Genomic DNA, 27,284 nt, shown 5'->3' on the forward strand with positions numbered 1-27,284 from the left:
TATATCAGTCTTATGAGTGAACAAACCTAAGGATTATCCCATTAATAACCTACCAAGGTGTGGCATAGCCACTTTAATATAGGGCCCCTGGACAAGTTCAAGGGAGGATGGACAAGAAGGCTCACCACTGTCTGCTGAATGTCACATTATCCACCTGATGATGAACATCATTTCCCTCTGAGGACACACTCTGTGGGCATTTTCATGGAACACAAATAGCTCTATGTTCATTTGGGGGTGGGGTCTACTCACATGTCTCTTCCTCAATCATCTTTCACCACTTTCCTTTTTGTGTTTCTTCCAACTCTCTAACCATCCAGCCAAACTGAGTCAGAGAACATAGGTCAGAAGTAAGCCTCTCTGTCCTTCTCTCTGTCCAGGTGAATAAAAAAATTGAAAAAATTTCCATATTCTGCAGCGGTGTCCCAGATGAGGGCTGCAGGACTACTACTGTTAATGAGCAAAGTTGGGTGCACAACACACAGGAACCTCTTAAACCAACCATGGTTTTTCCTCTGGATCAGCTGTTCATAGGATTGTCCCCACTGGGTCATAATTGTGCCAGACAGAGCAGAGACAATGCAGTATAGGTTGGGGTCCTGGCCATCAGGCCTTTTCCTCATGCAACTGGCCTGTGCCTTCAGGACATGGGGAAGCCTGATCTCAAATTTACCTCCTCTGCTGGATGATGGAGAGCTGCCATGACTGTCCAATTCCCTGGCATGGTTGATCTGAAAACACTCATTTCATGCAGGCAGCTTGATCACATAGTAACTTAGTGGCTAATAAGGAGCATAGAGTCTCTGTTAAGATTCGGTAACAAGCCAAAGCATGTGTCAGTTGGAACTTTCTAATAATAGAGATGTACAAAATGTTGGGAAGCTGCCCATATATTTCAGTTCTATGAACACTGCCATCACTGATATCAGTGTGTTCTGTCAAATGAGTCTGATTGCTAACTTGGTCCTGTAATTCATTATGGTAACAACACACACCTTATCATTGGTGATAATATGGAACTGCATGTCTCCTAAAAATGCAAAGACCCCCAAAACTACGACTTTGGCACCCAACCCAGAGTTCAGAATCTCTAGAAAATGTATGTGTTTATACAATACGTAAGGGTACATATGTACACAAATACATCTTCAACATATACACAGCAGACACAATTCATATATATATGCACAAGCACTCACAAGTATATTCATATATATGTATATCAGTATATGATAGAAAGGAGTGCGTGACAGGAATTGGATGTCATGTGGAAACACACACACACACAGGTGCACCACAAAGAAGCCACAGTGACTATCAGCTACAAACAGGCTCCAGTGTCCCACTCAATTTTCAGGGAGGTTCACATGGGGCTCCTCTTGTGACTCACCTTCCCTGGAAACATACAACAGAGAATTCTAACACATCACACCTGTCACTCAGTTTTGAACTTATGGGAAAATATCACCTTGGAACTCAACTAGCTTTGAATCGCAGACACCTAAGTTCCTCACTGTCCCTGCATCCTCAGACAAAGCAGACTCTTTCCATGGTACTGACTCCAAACACACTTCAGTTCTTGTCCATTCTTTCCATCCTGGCAGCAGCCCCACAGTCCCTCTACAGAGAAGCCTCCTCCAGCCTCTCCGCACACATGATCAGCCTGTCGTTTTGTCCGATATCACTTCATTCTCTGCACATCAACCAACACTGTCCAGGTTCTCTTATCATGTAATTAATTGATTGTTTTGTATGCATTTTAATCCCAACTGGTCACGAAGTTTTAATGAAATACATGCACATCTCAATCAGGGGCATGAACATTCAAGCATCTATTTTCCTGCAGCCAGAAGTAAGTCTGAAGACAGATGTTGGTTCTCCAGGTACTACCAGTCCTGTGAGGTACCAAATCCTCTCACTGTCTCTCCCACCACCACGACTATGGAGGCTTTGTTTTACCTTGTTATTGACAACAGACATCGGGATGGCTGCTGCAGCTCTAGCTATGACTCATGAGTACAAGAGAAAGAGCCCTGCATAAATCTAGTCTCTTTCATTCACAGACAAAAGTCCCCATAAAGATTCCCAGCATAATGACACATCGATGAGATAGCTCTGGGACACAGAGTCACTGTTGACCTAGACATACCTAAGAATAGCAATAGTGGGGCTTCTCAATGATTATAGAAGACAAGATGAAGGTAGACGGGGTTGGGTGATGGTGTGCTGATTCACCAAAGCAACTGTGTCCCCAGTGCTGTGCTGCCCAAGGCAGGAACCCAAGAAACACTTATGTCTTATTTACACTGATTTCTAGGGTGGAACCTATGGAAGACGAAGCTGGATCTGAATAAATGTTTCTGGGGTGACTGTCCTCTTGTTTCTCCCTACAAGGTTGGAGCCATCATCACACTAATTCATGCTCCAGCAGCCAGATCAAGTGAGACAGTCCCTGATTCCTGTGTTCAGCCCCCAAACCACACCCATGACCCACCACCAACCCAGAAAGATGAGCCCTGGGGCCTCAAATGGGTCCTACCTTCTCTTCATATAAACCTCTTCCAATTTTCATGGGAAATCTGACACCTCCTGCCTGTTCTTGAGGCTTTCAGGGGTCCCAAAGAGAAGAGCAAATCCTCTCCTGGGGCCATCAGTGCATGGTTCAGGGGAATCAGGATGTGAACACTGGGTCATGAACACCTGGACAAAGGAGTTCCCTGCACTTCCAGCTGCCAGTGTGGAATCGCCACTAGGAGGCAGAAGAGATCATCTGACAAACCCTCTGGGATTCCAAATGGGAGGATTGGTTACCAGGACCCAAGAGCAGAAGCTAAAGGTATAGGCTTACTACACTATCACCTTTGCTCTGATGTAAAATTTTGACTCGGAGTCTCTCATCACTATCCTGTGGAATTTGTCTTGGGCTCTAGCACACGTCCAGGACTTCATGACACTCCACCCCACCCCATTAGTGCTACACTCAGTCACTGTCAATCCTTGCTCAAGCACTGGGTCTGTCCCTGGCAGGGAGGGCACCCTGGGAATACTGAGGCACAGCATCTATGACCTGCCCCAGGAACTCTCCCTTGGCACAGACTCCTACAACAACATAAATGGCTCCCTAAAACTCCATGTGCACCTGGCAAGGGAGGGATTTTGTTCCTGTTCTGATGTTAACAATAAAACCAGGAGTAGGACACACACTGACCTATGATCCTCTAGTACCTACAGAGGAAACATTCTATGATGGGTTCAGAAAATGCAGACAGACTCCACCTCACAGCTCTGCTGTAAAGATGCCTGCCCAGAAGACAGGTCAGGACATGGACAGGCATAGATTTTGGACCCCAGACTATAGAGACACAGGATGAAGGAAAATCCCCTGGGTTCAAGGCGGGTCCTCAGGGGCTGCCCCTCCCATCTCTGTGTCTCTTGGAGCTGGGCCCATTTCTAAAACCACAAACCCAGAGCACTGGCTCATTTGCATAACCAGCAGCTGTCTTTAGCAAGGGGATAAGAGAGGCCTGGGAGGAACCTGGCCCAGCCTGAGCCTTAGGGAGAAAAATCGAGAAACCTGCACCATGGCCTGGACCCCTCTCCTCCTCGGATTCCTGGCTCACTGGGCAGGTGCTAAGGCCAGGCTCAGCCCCATCCCCGCCCCGGGTTCTGGGACACTCCTGGCCTGCATTCTGAGCTCAGAAGTGGACTGTCAGTGGGGGAGAGGGGAGACAGGATGATCAAACCCTGCTGTAGGATGACAGGCTGGTGATAAACACCCACTGTGCTCCCTGGCTCCTTGTTAGTCCCAAAGGGCTGCACCTGCCCAAAGAAATGGGGTTGGGTGCTTTTCATTTGTTCAAAGGCTCAATCTACAAGGCAGGTAGGCCCAGGACCTAAGATGACAGCAGGGTGGAAATGGCCTAAGGAATTGAAAGAGCTCAAACCAGGAAAGTGGCATACATAGGGGATGATACCCTGGCTGGAACCCCAACTCTCATCTTCTCTCTTGCAGGATCCATGGCCTCCTATGTGCTGACTCAGCCTCCCTCAATGTCAGTGAACCTGGGACAGACGGTCAGGATGACCTGTGGGGGAAACAACATTGGAAGTGAAAGTGTCTACTGGTACCAGCAGAAGCCGGGCCAGGCCTCTGTGCTGATTATCTATGGTGATAGCTAACGGCCCTCAGGGATCCCTGACTGGTTCTCAGGCACCACCTCAGGGAACATGGCCACCCTGACCATCAGCGGGGTCTGGGCCGAGGACGAGGCTGAGTATTACTGTCAGGTATGGGACAGCAATGCTGATGCTCCTCATGGTGACACACACAGATGGGGAAGTGAGACACAAACCCCTTCCCCATCTGTGTCACACTTTCCTCCAGCTTCAGGAGACCTGCACACAGAGCAGGAGCACTTCTGGCCCAGGTCCCCTCATCTGAGATCCCCACACCTCCCTCCCCATCCAGCTCTCCAGGCAGCTCTGCACAGGGGGGTCAGGAGAGCATTTACAGCTGACGGCACTAGGTTGCCTGCTTCTCTGGGCCTGGGTGTCATCTACAGACAGAGGGACTGGGTAGAAAAAAGACACAGGGAGACTTTCATCCAGTGGTCATGATCTCATCATTTCCATGTGTGGTTGTGTGCTAATGCCCTCCCAATTGAACAGTATTAGAGCCCAACATGTCCCGGCTCAGCTGAGCTCCTGAAGCCCTGGGGACATGGGTGGAGACGCTTCTACCACAGTGGGACAGGCAGGTACAGGAGACACTAAGGTGTCACCCACATCTCCGGGGCTCTCTATTCTATTCCACTGATCGTGTCTGTTTTTGTGCCAGTACAAACTGCCTGGTTGATTACATCTTTGTAATAGAGCTTGAAGTCCAGAATTGTGATGTTACAAGTTTGGTTTTCATTTTCAACATTCCCCTGGTTATTCTGGATCTTTCTAGTTCTATACAAATGTTAGGATTATTTGTTCCAGCTCTGTGAAAAATGTCAATGTATTTTGTCAGGGGCTTCAATGAATGTGTAGATTCCTCTTGGTAGCATAGACCAAGAATATGTATTCTTCCCACTCATTAACGTGGAATGTTTTTGCATTTCATTGTGTCTTTTCCCAATTTATTTCACAAGTGTCTTGTAGTTTTTAGAGTATAGATCCCTTACCTTTTTGGTTAGGTTTATTCCTAGGTATCTTATGGTTTTTGGTACTACTATGGATAGGATTGATTCCTTAATTTCCCTTTCTTCTGTCTCATTGTTCCTGTATAAATATGCAACTAATTTCCGTGCATTGATGGTATATCCTGGCACATTATTGAATTGCTGTATGAGTTCTAGCAATTTTGGAGTGGAGTCTTTGGGTTCTCCACATACGTATCATGTCATCTGCAAAGAGTGAGAATTTAACCTCTTCTTTGCCACTTTGAATGCTTTTGTTTCTTTTTGTTGTCTGATTGATGAAGCTAGGACATCTATCACTATTTTGAACAAATAGTGCTAAGAAATGACACCCCGTCACCTTCCTGAACTTAGGGAGAAAGCAGTGGTTTTCCCCATTGAGAACGATATTCATGGTGGGTTTTTTCTATATTACCTTGATGATATTGAGGTAGGTTCTCTCTATCCCTACACTGTGGAGAGTTTTAACCAAGAAAGGATGCTATACTTTGTCAAATGCTTTTTCTGCATCAATTGAGAGGATCATACAGTTCTTGTCCTTTCCCTTTTTTTATGTAGTGTATCACGTTTATTGATTTGCAAATGTAGAACCACCCTTGTATCCCTGGAATAAATCCTACCTGGTCATGGTGAAGAATCCTATTAATGCACTATTCCATCCTGTTGCCTAGTAAATTGGTGAAAAATTGGCATCCAGATTCAACAGGGATATTGGTCTGTAGTTCTTCTTCATGGGTAATTCTCCTTGTCTTATTTTGGGATCAAGGCAATGCAGACCTCATAGAATGAGTTTGGAAGTCTACCTTCTGTTTCTATATTTTGAAGCAGTTTCAGAAGAATAGGTAGTGAAACTTCCTTAAATGTTTGGTAGAATTCCCTTGGGAAGCCATCTGGTCCTGGAATCTTGTGTGTTGGGAGATTATTGGTTACTGCTTCAATTTCCTGCTTGGTTATGGCTATAGTCAAGTTTTCTATTTCTTCCTCTTTACGTTTCAGTAGTTTATGTTTCTAGGAAATTATCCATTTCTTCCAGATTGCTTAATTTGTGGCATATATGTGCTCATAATATGTTCTTAAAACTGTATTTCCTTGGTGTTGTTCATGATCTCTCCTCTTCCGTTCATGATTTTATTTATTTGGGTCCTTTCTCTTTCCTTTTTGGTAAGTCTGCCTAGGGGTATATTGATCTGCCTGATTCTTCAGAGAACCAGCTTCTAGTTTGCTTGATCTGTTCTACTGTTCTTTTCGTTTCTCTTTCAATGATTCGTAGTCTAATCTTTATTATTTCTCATCTGCTCCTTCCTTCAGGCTTTATTTGCTGTTCTTTCTCCAGATCCATTAGGTATAAATATAGCTTGTGTATTTGTGAATTTTCTACTTTCTTGCGATTATCTTGTATAACTCTGTATGTCCCTCATGGGACCACCTTTGCTGCAATTCAAAGGTTTTGAACTGTTGTGTTTTCGTATTCATTTGCTTCCATGAACTTTTTAAATAATTCTCTGATTTCCTGGTTGACCCATTCATTCTTTCATAGGCTGTTCTTTAACCTCCATGTATGTGAGTTCCTCCCAAATTTCCTCTAGAGACTGAGTTCAATGTTCAAAACACTGTAGTCTGACAAAATGCAGGGAATAATCCCAATGCTTAGGTCCTGGTTGGGGCCTGATTTGTGACCCAGAATGTGATCTTTTCTGGAGAAAGTTCCATATGCCCTTGAGAAGAATGTGTGTTATGTTGCTTTAGGATGGAATTCTCTGTATATATCTGTGAAGTACATCTGCTCCAGTATGTCATTGAAAGCCCTTGTTCCCTTGTTGATCTTCTGTTTAGATGATCTGCCCATTGCTGTGAGTGAGCAGTTAAAGTCCCCTACTATTGTTATATTATTATCAGTGTGTTTCTTTAAGTTGGTCATTAACTGGTTTATATAATAGACAATCCCCATGTTAGGAGAAAAAATATTTATAATTGTTAGGTCTTCTTGTTGGATAGACACTTTAAGGATGATATAGTGTCCCTCTTTATCCCTTGCTATAGTCTGGTTTGAAATCAAATTTGTATGATAGGAGGATTGCTACTCCAGCTTTCTTTGATGTCCATTACAGTGATAAATGTTTCTCCACTGCCTCACTTTCAATCTGGAATTGTCTTTGGTTCTAAAATGAGTCTCATATACACAGCATATGGATCAGTCTTTTTTTTTTTTATCAAATCTGATATCTAATAACTTTTGATTGGAGGATTTAGCCCATTTACATTCAGGGTAAATATTGAAAGATATGAATTTAGTGGCATCGTATTACCTTTAAAGTCACTGTTCCTGTATATTGTCTCTGTTCCTTTCTGGTCTATGTTACTTTTGGGTTCTCTCTTCACTTACAGGATCCCCTTTAATACTTCCTTCAGGGCTGGTTTTATGACGACAAATTCTTTTAGTTTCTGCTTATTCTGGAAGATCTTATCTTTCCTTCCATTCTGAATGACAACCTTGCTGGATAGAGTATTCTTGGCTGCATTTTTTCTCATTTAGTACCCTGAGTATATCCCGCCATGCTTTTCTGGCCAGCCAGGTCTCTGTGGATAGTTCTACTGCCTGTCTAATGTTTCTAGCCTCATAGGTTATGGAACTCTCATCTCAAACTGCTGTCAGGATTTTTGCTGTAACTCTGAAATTTGCAAGCTTCACTATTATAGGTTGGTGTGTTGATCTATTTTTCTTGATTTTGGGAGGTCCTCTGTGCCTCTGGAACTTGAATACCTGTTTCCTTCTCCAGATTTGGGTGCTTCCCAGCTATGATTTTCTCAACTACACCTTCTGTCCCTCTCTCCCTCTTTCTTCTTCCTCTGGGCCCCAATTATTGTAATAGTCTTCCACTTTATGGTAATGCTGATTCCTCAAGGCCTCCACTCATAACTCATGAATTGTTCTTCCCCCTTTTCCTCAGCCTCCTTATGTTCCATCATTTTGTCTTCTATGTCACTGACTCTCTTCCGCATTTAGTCCAGTTGTTAGAGTACCCATTTTCAACTGCATATCAGTTAAAACATTTTTTACTGCAGCCTGATTAGTTTTTAGTTATTTTATTTCTACACTGAGGGACTCTCTAGTGTCTTTTATGCTTTTTTTTTCAATCCCAGCTAATATCCTTGTAATCATTATTCTAAATTCTACATCTGATGTTTGATTTATATGCATATTAATTAAATATATGCCAGAGAGTACTACTTCTGATTCTTTGTTTTGATGTGAAATTCTCCTTCTCACCATTTTGTCCAGAGAAGAATACAGGATCAAGAGAACAAAATCAAAAATATCAACTATCACCCCAGCAAAATGTAAACTAAACAAACACAAAGATATCAGTAACCAAAAAAGTGAAGGGGATGGGTAGGAAAAAAGAATGGAATCTAACAGACACTAGATCCCAAAATTGAAAGGGAAGAAAAACATATATATACAAAACTAACATTGAATACAGTGAGGGAAAACCAAAAATGAAAAAAAATCTATAAAATGTAAATGTAAAATGAAAACTTAAAAAAAGACTTAAAACAATGAGTTGATAAAATAAGAATCTTGCTAAAGAGAATAGGAAAAAAGCAAGTAATTTTTTATGTGCTTAATTTTTATTTTAGTTTAGTAATAACTTGTTTTTTAATATCTTTTTCTAATTTTTTTAAAGATTTTATTTATGTATTTGACAGACAGAGATCACAAGTAGTCAGAGCAGCAGAGAGAGAGAGAGGAGGAAGCAGGCTCCCCGCTGAGCAGAGAGCCCAATGCGGGGCTCGATCCCAGGACCCTGGGATCATGACCTGAGCCGAAGGCAGAGGCTTAACCCACTGAGCCACCCAGGCGCCCTCTTTTTCTAATTTTTTAATTTTTTTATAAACATATGTATTTTTAGCCCCAGGAGTACACATCTGTGTATCACCAGGTTTACACACTTCACAGCACTCACCATAGCACATACCCTCCCCAATGTCCATAGCCCCACCACCCTCCCCTGACCCCCTTCCCCCAGCAACATTCAGTTTGTTTTGTGAGATTAAGAGTCTCTGATGGTTTCTCTCCCTCCCGATCCCATCTTCTTTCATTTATTCTTTTCCAACCCCCCAAACCCCCCACGTTGCATCTCCACTTCTTCATATCAGGGAAATCATATGATAGTTGTCTTCCTCTGACTGACTTATTCTGCTAAGCATAATACCCTCTAGTTCCATCCACGCCATCACGAAAGTCAAGATTTTATTTCTTTTGATGGCCTCATAGTATTCCATTGTGTGTGTGTGTGTGTGTGTGTGTGTGTGTCTGTGTGTGTGTGTATGTATATATATGTATATATATATATCTCACATCTTCTTTATCCATTCATCTATTGATGGACATCTAGGTTCTTTCCATAGTTTGGCTATTGTGGACATTGCTGCTATAAACATTTGTGTGTACGTGCCCCTTCGGATCACTATGTTTGTATCTTTAGGCTAAATACCCAGCAGTGAAATTGCTGGGTCATAGGGTAGTTCTATTTTCAACTTTTTGAGGAACCTCCATGCTGTTTTCAAGAGTGGTTGCACCAGCTTGCATTCCCACTAACAGTGTAGGAGGGTTCCCATTTCTCTGCATACTCGCCAGCAGCTGTCATTTTCTGGCTTGTTAATTTTAGCCATTCTGACTGGTGTGAGATGGTATCTCATTGTGGTTTTGATTTGTATTTCCCTGATGCCAAGTGATGTGGAGCATTTTTTCATGTGTCTGTTGGCCATGTGGATGTCTTCTTTGCAGAAATGTCTGTTCATGTCCTCTGCCCATTTCTTGATTGGATTATTTGTTCTTTGGGTGTTGAGTTTGCTAAGCTCTTGGGATTTCATCAAGATCGAAAGCTTTGGCACAGCAAAGAAAACAGTTAACAAAATGAAAAGACAACTGACAGAATGGGAGAAGATATTTGCAAATGGCATACCAGATAAAAGGCTAGTATCCAATATCGATAAAAAGCAAGTAATTTAAATGAAAGACTCAAGAGTCATGAGGAAAACCCCTCAAATTCTATATATTATTTTCCCCTACCACAAGCATTTTTCAGTTCTGTGTGATCTATAAGCTTGTTGTTAGCCTGATGTTCCTGCTGGTCTTCTGGGGAAGGGGTCTGCTGGGCTGATTCTCTCTGGTGTCTTTGCCCTGTGGAGTGGCACTGTCCCTGGCCAGGGACAAGGCTCAGTGTAAGCTGTTTTGGCTGCTCTACATGCCTTTGTTCCCTGAAGCCTTTCTGCCCCTCAGTAGAGGATGAGACTGAAAATGACAATGGCCAGCCTCCAGTCCCAGACCTCAAAGATTGCAGTCCCCACTCTTCAGTTCACCCTCAGGGAAAAGAAGTCAGTCACTTCTGTGTGCACCAAACTCTGCAGATTCCTTTAGTGTTCACCAGCCTGCTCCTCCAGGTGAAGGAGGGAATGTTGTGGCAGTTGTCGTGACTGCTTTGGGGGCCTCTAGTCAGAGAATGGTTGCCTGACCATGCCACGGTTCATGGTTTATGGTAACACCTAACCGAAAGCCCACTCCTGGCTTGCTGATTGCCACTGATTTCCGCATTCCAATACGTGGGAACTCTACCACACTGATCCTCTCCTTCTCTTCCTGTGACTCCAGTTTCCTGAGACCACACTGTCCCACCTAGGATTCAGCACTGTCTTGCCACTGGAAGGCTCCTCAGACAGGGATGTCCCTCACCAGAGCAGACTTCAAAAAGTTCCAATTATGCAAACACTGTTCTGTCATCTTTTGGTAACAGGCTTACAGAGGCTCCCTCCCCCCATGGCTTATCTTCCCATATATCCCCTCTGATTGACTTCTGCACAACACCTACCTTGCAAGAAAGTGGTCACACCTTGTAGAGTTGCAGCAGTTCCTTCTGTTGAGTCTGCAGATGTTCAGAATGATTTGATAACTATCTAACTGAACTCCAGGGATTAGATGAAACAATGGTCCCCTACTCATCCACCATCTTCTATCCTCTCTGACAGACTCTATTCTTAGACCATTTTTTCCACATCACTACAGGAGCAAGGAACTGAACCAGGCTCCACTGACCAGAACAAGACAGTTAAGCCCCATGTCCCAGGTGGCACAGTAGGACCTAGGGAGATAAACAGAGGAACTGAGATCTTCCACGGTGGCCTGAAGCCTTACCTTGTGAAGCTCAGTGAGCACACTGAGGTGGGGGGTGCTCCCCAAGATGCATCAGCATCTGTAGCAGTTCCAGGTGTGGCCCAGGCATCTGCAGGTGGAACAGCTCGAAGCCCCGCCAATGGTGTTGGTATTCCAGAACATCTACGTACCTTCACCCCTGCTCCCCTGCTTTTCCCAAAACAGATCTGATGTTCACGACAGGCACAGTGTGAGGCACAGCTGTTCTGTCCTCCTTCCCACCCAGGGTCCATGGCGTTAGGCCCTTCCCTCACCTGTGTCCACATTGCTCCCTCCCCTCAGGACTGGGTCTTTCATTCAGCCTGGGTCTGACTCAGCTTCCTGTCTTCCCCAGAACTTTCTCCTCTCTTCTGTCACAGGCTCCATGCCTCCCCTGACCTGATGCTGACTCCCTCCGTGTCAGTGGCCCTGATCAGGCCTAAGATACCTGCTCTAGGGATGAGCTCAGGTGTGAACCTGCTTCTTGGCAGAAGCAGAAGCCAAGCCTGGTCCCCCAGCTGGTATATATATGGATATGAGTGACCATCAAAGCCCAATTCTGAGGATTCAACACAGAGACATGACCCCACTGAGGAAGATCAGACTGAAGGTGAAGACCAGAATGACCATTGCTGTGACACTGACTGTGGCAGTGGGAGTACCTGGCAGTGACTCAGGTGACACAGAAGGATGGGGGATAGGACACAAACTGTCCTCTATAGCCTGGTTCTCACTCTCCTGCCCTGGCCTCTGAGCAGCAGCTGGTCAGGCCTAAGAAAAGGTGTCCTCCCTGATCCTGGCCTGGGCCCTGAAGGAGGGGAGACTCCCACAGGTTCTCTGTCCTCACATCTGAGTTTACCCTACTGAGCAATGACAGAGTTGGGGGGCTCTTCTGACTATGGGGACGTAGTCAGATAATACAGTAGATAATACAGATTAAGGATGTCATGGTACATCACATGGGCTCCAAATATAATCACGGCTCACTCAGGAGGGAGACAGCTCTCTCAGCTCATTTCTGTGGAAATTCATCTCCATGGCTATGGGCACCCTGGGTGGACTCTAGGGCCTCTGCGTCTCCTCTGGTTCCTGGGAACCAGGATGTGGGTCCCCACATCATGAAGGGCTGCCTCAGGGATCCTGAAGAAGGGAAAAATCCCCTGTTGCCCCAGGCCCATTTCTCCTTACATTTTATAGAAATTGTGGAGGAAGAGCAGACACAAACTTTGAGCCCACCTGGGGACTTTCTGCTGGCACCAGTATCCTCCCACTGCTCCAAGACACCTGCACCAAGCACATCTGACACTTAGCTGACATCGGACCCACATGGACTCACTCCCACCCCTGTGTGACCCTGTGTTTTGGTCACTGCTGCATTAGAGCCTCACCTGTAGCTCTGAAGGGAAAGAACATCTCCAACACATGAACGGATTTTTTACATAAATAGAATTACCCTTCCTGACTCTTTGACTTGTGGTTTTAAAATTGATTTGTAGAGCAATTCTTTGAGGTCAAAAAAAGAGATAAGGAATTTATTAAGAAGGAACAGTAGAAGCTTCCCCTATTTCTGTCCTGGCTTGTGTCAGAGGGCCACCTACCTGGGAGGGAGAGACAGGTCAGAAAATTATTTTCCCCACACAAATTATGGCAAGTGTAATTGGAATCTTTTGTCTAAAAATTACTCCTTGACTTGATGAACTAGAATGACAAGCTTTGGTGAGATTCTTTGTGACAGAAATAGTATTTCCAGGGATTTTTTCAGGTTAAATGATCATAAAAATGTCCCTCACCTGGCAGAACTAAGAGTTAAGAAGTTGTCTCCATCAGGACCTGGAACATTCTTGTTGAGGTCGGCCCACATCCCCTCTCAGTCTGAGCAGCATTCCTCACCTGGTGCAGGGGATTTCTGCTGCCTTGCACCAGCCAGCTTCTGCTCTTCTCTCTTCTACTCCAGGAACCAGGGACCTGAGCTCCTCTCCCAGCCTCCCTTCCCTGTCAAGTACACTCCTCCCTCATGTTCCTCCTCAGCTCAGCCAATCTGTGGATTGTTAGGGAAAACAGTGACAGATAATCCACATGGAACAAGACATAGAGACAGGTCCAGAGGCACAAGTAGAACACTCATCTCCCTGTGGCTTTAGGTGGGTCATGGGGGGGGGACGAATAATTGCCACTGACTTGAGGGCCTCACCCCCAGGAGTACTAAGGAGATCAAAGACACACAGAAGGAGACATCTGTGTCAAGCCTGTCCCCACCCCAGTAGCTTCCTCTTGGAGACCATTCTCTCTGTCCAGCAGTGGCCAAGAAACCCTGACTTATTATGTGGAAATTGCCTTTTACCACAACTGATATATCTCTCTGTGCCCTGAATGATTATCTGAGGAGAAAACTCCATACTGGCCCTGAACTTGGTTGGAAATCCATGTCCCTCAGCTTTGTCCTGTTCTTTCAGATCCTCTATCCTCCCTAAGCCACCGAAGGGCACAGCTGGGTTCACAGATCTCTTTCTGACCTGAGTAGTGCTGGAGTTACCTGTTCATAAGGGACTGTGTCTTGATCATGCAGAGTGCCTAGGATAGAATGGGCGCCAGACAGAGCAGCAATATCCACAATAGCAAACTATGGGGAAAGCCAAGATTCCCTTTAAAAGACAAATGGATAAAGAAAATGTGGTTCATATATACAATGGAATATTATTGTGATGTCAGAAAGGATGAATACCAACTGTTTCCATCAACATGGATGGAACTGGAAGGGATTGTGTTAAATGAAATACATCAAGCAGAGAAAGACTATTATAATATGGATTCACTCATATATAGAACACAGGGAACAGCACTGAAAACCATAGGGCAATGGAGGAAAAACTGAACGGAGAGAAATCAGAGAGTGAGACAAACCATGGGAGACTCTTGACTCTAGAAATCAAACTGAGAGTTATAGAAGGGATGAGGAGAGGATAAGATGGCAAGGAAGTAGGAGGAGGCGCTGTTTCAAGCTGTACCCTAAAGTGAGCTGATTACCTACCAAAGAACTCCGATCACCCATGAAATCAGCCTGAGATCAGAATTATACACGTCTGGATCTCTACTAGGGCAGAAGACACAGAGGGCAGGTAAAGCGGAGTGGGAACATCGGACTCATATCGGAAGATAAATGAAAGGGGGAGGTGACCCATTGTAAAGTACTACCCCAATACAAGAGTGCCCTGCGACTGGGGACCAGCATTAACTTGGAGTCTGGTTGAAAGCACTCAAAAAGAGCAAAGGATCGTGGGGGGAAATTGTGGGAATTGGGGTGGTTAGGGACAGGGACTTAAGTCCCCGGACCCAGGACAGCCTCCCCTGGCGCTGAGCTAGAGAGAATGCGGCAGAGAAACCAGGTCTTGGTCCCTGAGCTGCCAGCGCATCCGAGAATGCGTGGGGTCCGGCTCCCATGAGGGGCTGGGAGCCTCGCCAGATGGCAGAACACCACACCATGCTATCAGAGCCTGAGATGCATGTGCCCCACACCCTCCTGAGAGAGGTGCACACAGGCACTAGCCTGGCGCTCTTAGACCCGTGCCCTGCACTCAGATCCTGAGACGCACGCACCCCACACCCTCCCCTGAGAGAGGTGCGCACAAGCCTGGCACTCTCGAACCCGGAAAGACTAGGTACTCTTAGCCCGGGCCAGCAGGAAAATCTCAGTGTGTGATCACTGCTTCGATCCTCTCTGGTGGTCTGGAGCTTCCCAGACAGCTACCGCTGCCATGGTTTTGGGTACAAGCAGGAGATCCTGCGTCCCCAGGGACCGCGACTCAGAACCTGCTCTGCCAGCAGCCAAGGGGGAGCTGAATGTGCTCTGGAGACCCAGAGGGGAACAGACTGAGGCTTCTCTCTGAGAGGGAGGTCAGGGTGCAGTTTGCTTTCCTCTAAACCTCCAAAAACCATCAAAAGCGGTCAAGGCAAGAGAACAAATAAACAAACATAAAAACCCCCAGAGAACAAAAGCCTGAAAAACCAGTTTCCTCAGAAACCACCCTCTTGAGGGGGGTGGGAGGACTTAACTCAGGGAACATCATTGACTGAAAACCCACATGGCAGGCCCCTCCCCCAGAAAACCAACAAGGAAAGAAAAGAAAAAAGAAGACAAGAGAACAACCACCACTACTTCATAGATACAACTTTTATTTTTAACTCATTCCCACTATTCTGGTTCATTTTTTTTAACATAGATAATTTTTTAACCTATTTACCATCACAGTGAGATGTCCAGTACATCAAATTCCATAATAACCTTCTAACCTGAACTTTTTGACACATACACCCATGTTTTTCTTTTGCTTTTCTATTTTTTAAATTTCTTTAAATTTTAGTTTAGTTGAGTCTAGTTTATTCTTTTTTAATTTTTATTTTGTAATATTCATATAGAGTTCAACTTCAAGGTAATCCCCTTTCCCCAGTCAATGCTACCCCTATAGGTAAACCAGTTTTTAATCCCCATTTATCTTAGGAAAGTTGAGTTCTTTAACAAAGATATCAAGATACATCCAGGAAGAATCAAAATAAACTTCCTCACCCACACTGAGAATTTATAAACAATCTCCCATCTTTTTCTTCTGCCAGTGTTTCTGTGTATTTGTGTTTGTCCTGAGAGTATATAAATCTTATACTTGGGTTTCTTTTTGATGAAGTTCTTCCCTTTTTTGCTTTTATATATATTTTTTATCTCTTGTCATATACTATTATCAGTCTTTTTGTTTGTCTGTTTTTGTTTGTGTACTTCATAAATCTTACTTTGGGACCCATTTGGGCTGAGCCTTCTCTTTTATCTTCCCTTTTTTTTCTGTCTCTCTCTCTCTCTCTCTTTTTTCCTTTTCCTTTCTTTTTTCTCTCATTTGGGTGGGGAATCCAGATTGCTCAGAAGCCTTCCAGGGTGCACCTTGACTGCACCACAGTCGATACATCCAGCTGCATCCATTCAGTCATCTCTCACCAAAATGACTAGGAGGAATGCCCAACAGAAGAAAAATACAGAAGATGGGCCTTCTACAATAGAGCTAATGGCTATCGACATAGACAATATGTCGGAAAGGGAAATCAGGCTAACAATTATCCAGGCAATAGCTAGGTTAGAGAAAGCCATGGATGACCAAACGGAATTGATTAGGGCAGAATTGAAAGTCATAAGGGATGATGTTCAAAATGCTCTCAATGAGTTCCAATCTAATCTAAATTCTCCCAAAGCTAGGGTAACTGAGACAGAAGACAGAATTAGTGATTTGGAGGACAAACAGATAGAGAGAAAGGATCAGGAGGAAGCCTGGAACAAACAGCTTAGAAGCCACAAAAACAGAATCAGGGAAATAAATGCCATGAAACATTCCAATGTCAGAATTATTGGAATCCCTGAAGGGGAGGAGAAAGAAAGAAGTCTAGAAGATATAGTGGAACAAGTTGTCCATGAAGATTTTCCCAATCTCACGAATTCAACCAGCGTTCATGTACTAGAGGCAGAACGGTTTCCCCACAAGATTATAGATTCTCGAAAGTCCTCGAGACATATAATAGTAAGAAAGAAGAATTATAATTCTAGGCAGGCCCTCTAGAAAGCAGCTAGGACAAAGAAGCTCCTTACGTACAGAGGAAAGCCCATCAAGCTCCTTACGTACAGAGGAAAGCCCATCAGAATAACGTCAGACCTGTCCACAGAGACCTGGCAAGCCAGAAAGGGCTGGCAAGATATATTCAGGGCACTAAATGAGAACAACATGCAGCCAAGAATACTTTATCCAGCAAGACTGACATTCAAAATGGATGGAGAGATAAAGAGTTTCCAAGACTGGCAAGGCTTAAAACACCTATGCAACCACCAAGCCGACACTGCAAAAAATATTAAGGGGGGATCTATAAAAGATAAAAAATCCTAAAAATATCATTGAATACAAATATAGAGACAATCTACAGAAAGAAAGAATTCAAAGGTAACACAATGTCAATAGAAACATATCTATCAATAATAACTCTCAATGTGAATGGCCTAAATACACCCATAAAATGACATAAGGTTGCAGATTGGATAAAATGACAGGACCCATCCATATGTTGTCTACAAGAGACCCATTCTGAACCTAAAGATACACCCAGACTGAAAGTGAAGGGATGGAGAAGCATCTTTTATGCCAGTGGGCCTTAAAAGAAGGCGGGGGCACCGATTCTCATATCAGATAAATTAGATTTTAAACTAAAGACTGTAGTCAGAGATACAGAAGGACGCTACTTATTCTTAAAGGGACTATCCAGCAAGATGATCTAACAATTGTAAATATCTATGCCCCCAATATGGGAGCAGCCAATTGCATAAGAAAACTATTAATCAAGATTAAGAGTCATATTGATATGAATACATTAATAGAAGGAGATCTTAACACACCTCTCTCAGAAATAGATCATCAACAGAAAATGAATAAAGAAACAAGAGCATTGAATGACACATTGGACAAGATGGACCTCATAGATATACACAAAACATTCCACCCTAAAACAACAGAATACTCATTCTTCTCAAGTGCACATGGAACCTTCTTCAGAATAGAACACATATTGGGTCACAAATCAGGACTCAACCGATGCCAAAAGACTGAGATTATTCCCTGCATATTCTCAGATCACAATGCTTTGAAACTGGAGCTCAATCACAAGGAAAAGTTCAGAAGGAACCCAAACACCTGGAAGCTAAAGACCACCGTGCTTAAGAATGCTTGGATCAACCAGGAGATCTAAGAAGAACTGAAACAATTCATGGAAACCAATGAGAATGAAGACACTTCGGTCCAAAACCTATGGCAGCAAAGACGGTCCTAAGAGGGAAATACATAGCCATTCAAGCCTCTCTCAAAAAAAATTGAAAAATCCAGAATACACCAGCTGTCTCTACACCTTAAAGAACTGGAGAATCAACAACAAATCAAACCAACTCCACACATAAGAAGGGAAATAATCAAAATTAGAGCAGAGATCAAAGAGGTAGAAACCAGAGATACAGTAGAGTGTATCAATGAAACCAGAAGCTGGTTTTCTGAAAGAATCAATAAGATAGACAAACCATCGGTCACACTAATCCAAAAGAAAAGAGGGAAAGCCCAAATTCATAAAATTATGAATGAAAAGGGAGAGATCACAACTAACACCAAGGAAGTAGAAACAATCCTCAGAAGTTATTATCAACAATTATATGCCAATAAGCTAAGCAACCTAGATGAAATGGATGCATTCCTGGAAAACTATAAACTCCCAAAATTGAACAAGGAAGAAATTGACAACCTGAATAGACTGATATCTAGTAACGAGATTGAAGCAGTGATCAAAAAACAAGAGCCCAGGACCTGATGGATTCCCTGGGGAATTCTACCAAACCCTCAAAGAAGAAATAACACCTATTCTCCTGAAGCTGTTTCAAAAAATTGAAGCAGAAGGAAAACTTCCAGACTCTTTTTATGAAGCCAGCATTACTCTGATCCCCACACCAGGCAAAGACTCCACCAAAAAGGAGAATTTCAGACCAATATCACTGATGAATATGGATTCAAAGATTCTCAACAAGATACTAGCAAACAGGATCCAACAGCACATTAAAAAGATTATCCACCATGACCAGGTGGGATTCATCCCTGGATTACAAGGATAGTTCAACATTCACAAATCAATCAATGTGATAGAACAAATCAATAAGAGAAGAGAAAAGAACCACATGGTCCTCTCAATTGATGCAGAAAAAGTATTTGACAAAATCCAGCATCTTTCCTGATTAAAACACTTCAAAGTATAAGGATAGAGGGAACATTCCTGAACTTCATAAAATCTATCTATGAAAGACCCACAGCAAATATCCTCAATGGGACAAAGCTCACAGCCTTCCCTTTGAGATCAGGAACACGACAAGGATGCCCACTCTCACCACTCTTGTTCAATATAGTATTAGAAGTCCTAGCAACAGCAATCAGACAACAAGGAGAAATAAAAGGTATCCAAATTGGCCATGAAGAAGTCAAACTCTCTCTCTTCGCAGATGACATGATACTTTGTATGGGAAACCCAAACAACTCCACCCCCAAACTACTAAAACTCATACAGCAATTCAGTAAGGTGGCAGGACACAAATTCAATGTACATAAATCAGTTGCTTTCTTATACACTAACAATGAAAATACAGAAAGGGAAATTAGAGAATCAATTCCATTTACTATAGCACCAAGAAACATAAGACACCTGGAATAAACCTAACCAAGGAGGTAAAGGACCTGTACTTGAGGAACTACAGAACACTCATGAAAGAAATTGAAGAAGACACAAAAAGATGGCAGACCATTCCAGGATCTCGGATCAGAAGAATAAACATTGTTAAAATGTCTATACTGCGGGGACACCTGGGTGGCTTAGTGGTTTAAACCTCTGCCTTCAGCTCAGGTCATGATCCCGGGGTCCTGGGATCGAGCCTCGCATTGGGCTCTCTGCTCAGCAGGGAGCCTGTTTCCCTTCCTCTCTCTCTCTGCCTGCCTCTCTGCCTGCTTGTGATCCCTCTCTGTCAAATAAATAAATAAAAATCTTTTTTTAAAAATGTCTATACTGCCTAGAGCAATCTATACTTTTAATGCCATTCTGATCAAAATTCCACCAGTATTTTTCAAAGAGCTGGAGCAAATAATTCTAAAATTTGAATGGAATCAGAAGAGACCCCGGATTGCTAGGAAATGTTGAAAAACAAAAACAAAACTGGGGGCATCACATTACCTGATTTCAAGCTTTACTACAAAGCTGTGATCACCAAGACAGCATAGTACTGGCATAAAAACAGACACATAGACCATTGGAACAGAGTAGAGAGCCCAGATATGGACCCTCAACTCTACAGTCAAATAATCTTCGACAAAACAGGAAAAAAATATACAGTGGAAAATAGACAGTCTCTTCAATAAATGGTGCTGGGAAAACTGGACAGCTATATGTAGAAGAATGAAACTTGACCATTCTCTTACAACGTACACAAAGATAAACTCGAAATAGAAAAAAGACCTCAACATGAGAAAAGAATCCTTCAGAATCCTAGAGAAGAACATAGGCAGTAATCTCTTCAATATCAGCCACAGCAACCTCTTTCAAGATATGTCTCCAAAGGCTAAGGAAACAAAAGCAAAAATGAACTTTTGGGACTTCATCAAGATCAAAAGCTTCTGCTCAGCAAAGGAAACAGTCAACAAAACAAAGAGGCAACCCACGGAATGAGAGACGATATTTGCAAATGATAATACAGACAAAAGGTTGATATCCAGGATCTATAAAGAACTCCTCAAACTCAACACACACAAAACAGACAATCATATAAAAAAATGGGCAGAAGATATGAACAGACACTTCTCCAATGAAGACATACAAATGGCTATCAGACACATGAAAAAATGTTCATCATCACTAGCCATCAGGGAGATTCAAATTAAAAACACATTGAGATACCACTTTACTCCAGTTAGAATGGCCAAAATTAGCAAGACAGGAAACAACATGTGTTGGAGAGGATGTGGAGAAAGGGGAACCCTCTTATACTGTTGGTGGGAATGCAAGTTGGTGCAGCCACTTTGGAAAATAGTGTGGAGATTCCTCAAGAAATTAAAAATAGAGTTTCCCTATGACCCTGCAATTGCACTACTGGGTATTTACCCCAAAGGTACAGATGTAGTGAATAGAAGGGCCATCTGTACCCCAATGTTTATAGCAGCAATGGCCATGGTCGCCAAACTGTGGAAAGAACCAAGATGCCCTCCAATGGACGAATGGTTAAGGAAGATGTGATCCATATACACTATGGAGTATTATGCCTCCATCAGAAAGGGTGAATGCCCAACTTTTGTAGCAACGTGGACAGGGCTGGAAGAGATTATGCTGAGTGAAATAAGTCAAGCAGAAAGAGTCAATTATCATATGATTTCACTTATTTGTGGAGCATAACAAATAGCATGGAGGACAAGGGGGTATGGAGAGGAGAAGGGAGTTGAGGGAATTTGGAATGGGAGGTGAACCTTGAGAGACTATGGACTCTGAAAAACAATCTGAGGGTTTTGAATGGGCAGGAGGTGGGAGGTTGGGGGAACCAGGTGTTGGGTATTGAATAGGGCACGGATTGCATGGAGCAGTGGGTGTGGTGCAGAAACAATGAATAGTGTTACGCTGAAAATAAATAAAAAATTTTTTAAAAAAGAAATATAATGTGTGTTCAGGGAACACACCATGAGTACGGCCCAGACCAAGGACAAGCCTGACTCTTACTGTCAGGTGTGGGACACCAGGGTTGATGCTCACAGGGACACAGACAGGGAAGTGAGACACACACTCCTTCCCTGTCTGTGTCACACTCTCTTCCAGCCTCAGGAAGCCTATAAGTGGAGCAGTGAGCAGATAAGACAATGGTACCCACACATATGATCCCCAGGGTTCCCTCTCCTTTACCCTCCAGGCAGGTTCTGTACAGGGAGGTTGAATTGAGGGCCTGACAGGACTAGGCTGCCCTGCTTGTCTGTGTGTGTATGACTCAGGGATAGAGGGTCTGGGTAGATGGAAAGACAGAGATTTTCATTTCTATATACTGGTCACTGGGCTATACTTTTGCCTAATAGACCAGGATTTAAACCCAGAAATTCCCATCTCAGCTGAGCTCCTGAAACCCTGGTCCATGGCAGCTGAGATTCTGAGTGGAGCACACAAGGGCAGTGGACACTATGAGGTCACCTACATCCTCTCTTCTGAGATCACTCACCCCCCTACCCCTGTGGGAGGAGGCCCTAAAGGCTTACAAGGGATCTCATCACAAGGAAGGGCTGTCCTTCAACAATCCACCTCCCCATGTTTCTGCTTCTTTTCACAGAGTTTCAAATGAATGATGGCCTTAGTCCAAGATCCCACAAGCTTGCCCAGGTTCAGATGTCCTGAAAAGTCCCAGATTTATAGCTCCCTACAGGAGAGAGACCTCACCTGATATCTCTCTGTGTGTCCTTCTCCTTCTGCCCAGTCTGACCTCCCCAGATACTTCCAGATTTCCTGCACATGCACTTCTCCTTCTCAGAATCTGCTTCCAGGGACCCAGGACACTGACAAGAGTCCTGAAATAGTTAGCACCTCACCTGGGAAATTCGGGTCCCCTCTCTCTCCACCAGTGTCCCCAGGGACTCCCAACAGGGTCCTCAGGGTCCTAAGGTGGCCAAAGTGTTCCCACAAAGCTGGGGTTTTTCGACTAATCACCAATGTGCTTGTCCAATCCCCAGACAGATCGGATTGTTCCTTCTATTTTTGTACACTGAAAGAAGATCCAGACACACTAGGTATCCTGAGTTCTGATGGATAGTTGAAAAGTCACACCCATCTTGATGGTGAAATGGGGATGATGGGGCAGTTGCTGCTGTCAACACAGTGGCCAGAAGAAACACAAACATGGGGGTGAGACAAACAATGGGTCCTTCTTTACTTCCACCCCATATCTGTACAGGAATCTCCAATTATCCCCACCCTTCCCAGACATATGGACACACAAAAATTCTGTGAAACACAGCTCAGCCTGTCAACAGTGATACATAATAAGACACCACAGTCCCCCCTTGTCCACCTGAAATCTAACAAGTTCCCCATTAACCTAAATGCCAAGTAAAGAGAATGTGGACAGCCATGTTTCCATCTAACATGATAAAACTCACCAGGAAACAATTACAAACATGCTCACCCTTTCCTCACAAGAGGATATAAAATACATTTTTGTCTCCTAATGATCTTTATTTTTTGTCCCAACTGATTTCATATGCTACAACTTCAATATTGAGATATAGCATTCACTATTGGTAACAACTCTATGTTAGAAGATAATGGAATGAAACATGAGAACAAAACAGAAACTTATGATGAATATATATATGGAAACATATTCATGTCAACATAAAGAAGACACATGCTACTTTTATCTGGCTCATTTCTGCCACTATAGTGTGGTGTCTATAATTACCTTCTTCACTGCTCACTCCATATTCCCCTTCCCTCAGCAAATACCTGAGCTTATCCTGATCCTCACCAGTTATGACCACCAAACCTTCATTCTGGAAGATGGGTCCATTATCTGACCTTGCTACATTGGGTTGTGGTGAATTGGTGACTGTAATCACAGTCCTGGGGAATGCTAGGGGATCTCCTAAATCCCTATGTTCCTGCTTACCCCGATTGTCTTGCAGACACACAAATGTCCATGACAGTCATCATGAAACACCACAGGCAGTAGTACCCTTACTTTGAATCCCTGCCAGGCAGAGTCAGAAGGACCCATGACACACTCTTCACAACCAGAGCAGAGCAGTCACACCCCATCCCTCCTGCCCTGGTCAGGCTCTGCTCAAAAGATCCCAGGGTTGAATCCAGCACACGTGAGCTCCACTCCTGGACTCATCTCATTGTCCTCTGTTTTCTTGAGAAACTAGCCTCTCTGGATAGTCACTTCACCTACTGTGAAATGGGGAAATTTCTACTGATGTGAGAACCACTCTTTATCAAATTAATGTCATAAAACATTGAAGAGTTTAACTTATTAGGCAAATGCAGTGGGGTCTCAGTGAGTTACCCTTGGTGTTGAACTCTCCGTCTGCCTCTCTGGGCACACAAGGAAAAGTTTTCAGCTTTTCTGTAACCTGCATCACATGCAATTTTACCCAAGTCCAAATTAGCAGATTCCCAATTGCACCAAACCACAGACAGAGTAGTTTAAAATCATCCCACACCAATCTCCACGGGATGTGAGTTGTAATAAAACTAATTGTAGCAAAAATAGAAGTAATTAGAGTAAATTTTTGCCCGTTCAACTGAACTTAGCACCAGAAGCATCACCTGTCGCTCTGATGATGCAACTACATGGACAGAGATGCAGGAAGCATCGGTCCTGATTCCTAAATACACAGGAACCTGGTGGCTGTGGGACATCACACAGGATTGTCTGGACACTGACCCTCTTCAAATGCACTACACTGTAGCCTGCACTCTCCTATCTGAAACAAGACAGTGGACTATCCAGGGCATTACAACCCTAGGACAAGTACAGGAATCGCACCTGCCCTGCCTTCTGCACCTTGTATGTGACCTTCTGTGCTGGGCCAAGGACGGCAGAGGGGCAGCTGCCTGTGGAAGCCTGGAAACCCTGGTCCACACCGTTTCTCAGGTTATGGGTGCTGTGGGGTGATCCACAGGAGGGAAGCTCCAGGTCTGAGTCCTTCTCCACCAGCACTGTGCAGCAGAGCTGCATCAGGAGCAGCAGTACAGAGGCTGGGGCTGCCAAGGGGGGAGACTCACAGAGACACCAGGCCTGGGGGTCAGTGGGTTGTCTGTGGTTCAGTCCTCAGAGGCTTTCAGGATGATCCACCCTAACTCCACAGGCTGCAAGGACCATGCTCTCAGGGTCAGACACACAGTGTCACCCAGGACACTGCCAAGAGTCCTAAAACAATGAGCACCTCACCTGGGAAATTCAGGTCCCCTCTCTCTCCACCAGTGTTCCCAGGGACTGACTCCTCTGTGCTGGGCACAACCAGAGACACCCCGATGACTCACACTCTGCCTCTCCTTCCCCAACGTGACCCCAACTCAGACCTGGGGCTGCAGCTCCTTTTTTCAGACCATCTCAGGGGGCAGGAGGCAGAGAACTTGGGGTCCCTGGTCCCTGGAAGAAGAATCAACTGCCTCCTTGTGCGACTATCTCCAGAGTGACGTGACTTTCATGGCTGCAGGGACCATGGCTCAGGCCCTTGAGCTTACAGCATATGGGAACATGTGATTGTGTGGATCCTCCCAAAATCACAAACCATGAAGTTTTTTCTCATATATTTTCATATGTTCCCATGAAACATTGCTGAAAATTTTTAAAGAAATAAAATGGCTGACAATGCAATTGCAGGTCTGCTGTCAGATGGTGGCTGTCATAGAGACAACAGCACCATGTGTAAATAGACTAGAAATCCTGATGAATGTGCAGCGACAGGTGGTTGTTTAACAGGTAAGCACCCACTTTTGTAAGTGATGAACAAACCTCAGAATGACAGTTTCCCATTCTGACGACATGCCAAGGATGGGATTTTAGTGTTTGTGGGGGATACAGAGGAGACATGAAGCAGCAGGAGTAAGGTAAGGAAGCCACAGGACCACCTTTCCATGAATCAGGTGTTGTCTGCATGTCCCAGAGGAACCAGGTCAGCCCCATGGCCAGGCTCCTTCGAGGCCCTGAGCCAGCCCCAGACAGACCCAAGTCATATGGGATCCCAGCAGGAGTATTGGGTTATAGGACAGACTCTGTGCTGTCTGGGGTACTTGAGGCAGTCCTCAGGGGAGGAGAATCAGACACTCTAGGAGAGGAAAGCACCTGGCTGAGGCCTGTCTCCTGCTGCTGTGATCACAGAGAATAAAGCAACTGGAAGGAGTCCAGCCATGCTGCTGCTGTGGGGAAATCAGACTTCTTATGGGTGACTACATTAGTCTGCTAGGGGTGGGAGTAAAGAGCCACACTAACTAGGGGGAAGGAGCTGAGAACAGAAATGTATTGTCTCACGGTTCTGGAAGTCAGCAGTCTGAGACCAAGGCACCAGCAGATTGCTTGTTGATTTGTAGCCTGTGGAAGAGAATTTGTTTCATCTTCTCTCTTATAGCACCTGGGGTTTCTCTGGCAATTTTTGGCATTCCTGGTCTTATAGATTCCTTCCCTAACTTCATAGGGTGACCTCCCCTGTCAGAATGTGTCTCCAAATTTTCGCTATCATAAGGACACCAGTCCAATTGGAATAGGGACCAGCCTACTCCAGTGCAACCTCATCTGAATTTAAGGGATTATGTGTGCAATAATCCTATACTGAAATCAGGGCCCAGTGAGAGATGCTGGAGGTGAGGACACAAACATTCATTTGGGAGCTGTGGGACACAATTCAACCCACAAGTGTCCCTGCCATGGTTGGGCACTCCCTTCCCTTGGGGGATTCTGCAGGCAGCATGGGTACCACAAAGCTCTCAGGTGGGGCATAACTAACAAACCCAGAAAGACCCCTGACTGCCTCCTAACTGACCCATCTGTATGTCTGGGCATCCAGGCTCTATCCTTGCCCTCTGATTATCACCACAGTGAGCAAATGTTGGACTTCTGGTCTCTATATTCTCCCATGTAGGTCAGAAGTGAGACAAGATCTCATCATCATCAGGAGGTAGGGTACAGTGCCTGCTGCCTGCCTGATGGAGTTCCCCCAGGACACCAAGAGGATCTTCTTATCCTCCAGCTGAATGTGTAGGGCCTTCTGAGCCCATCTCAGCTCTGCTATGGACATGGCATGTCTAGAGCCTGTTTAATCCCCATTGTGCTTCCTGACTCCTAGAGGGATCAGTGTGAGGAGCCCCAGTCTCTCTGCCTGAGCCTCTCTTCCCTCAGTGCCACCAGCCCCAACCCTGAGGTCCATCAGTCCTCCCCTGCCCACCCAGGCCTCTGTGCTACCCTCTGTGGTCGGGTCAGAAGACACACACTGACTGGCAACCTATGTAGTTCAGGTTTGTAGTATCTGCAGAATTAGGTTCTCCCTCCCAGAACGAGGACATCACAGGTAGGAGCAACTCTAATGAGACAATGGGGATGACATGACACATATCACAAGGTCCGAAGAAGCAGGAAGTAGTTCTGCTCTAGTTCAGCTGGGACATCCGTGATGTCTCTGTGGGAGAACCAGGACCATGTCCCTGGGCCCATAACCCAGTGAGCAGGATGGCAGCCTGAGAGGGTGTGCCTCTTGTGACCTGTGCAAGGGGTAGTGCTTCTGAGGATCTGGGTGTGTATGTGTGTGTGTGTGTGTGTGTGTGTGTGTGTGTGTGTGTGTGTGTGTGTG

General features: G+C 44.5%; 1 gene segment (V, D, J or C); it reads left to right on the forward strand.

The window, feature by feature from the left end:
* Nucleotides 1-3,581: 3,581 nt before the first annotated feature.
* The window catches only part of LOC111142666, a 26,240-nt gene continuing 2,537 nt past the window's right edge, over nucleotides 3,582-27,284 (forward strand). The window contains 2 exon segments of the V gene segment in view: nucleotides 3,582-3,627; nucleotides 4,013-4,318. Of these exon segments, the coding sequence occupies nucleotides 3,582-3,627; nucleotides 4,013-4,318 (352 nt within the window).

The sequence above is a fragment of the Enhydra lutris genome, unplaced genomic scaffold, assembly GCF_002288905.1.
Source record: "Enhydra lutris kenyoni isolate GAN:26980312 unplaced genomic scaffold, ASM228890v2 scaffoldscaffold8, whole genome shotgun sequence".
Classification (NCBI taxonomy): Eukaryota; Metazoa; Chordata; class Mammalia; order Carnivora; family Mustelidae; genus Enhydra; species Enhydra lutris.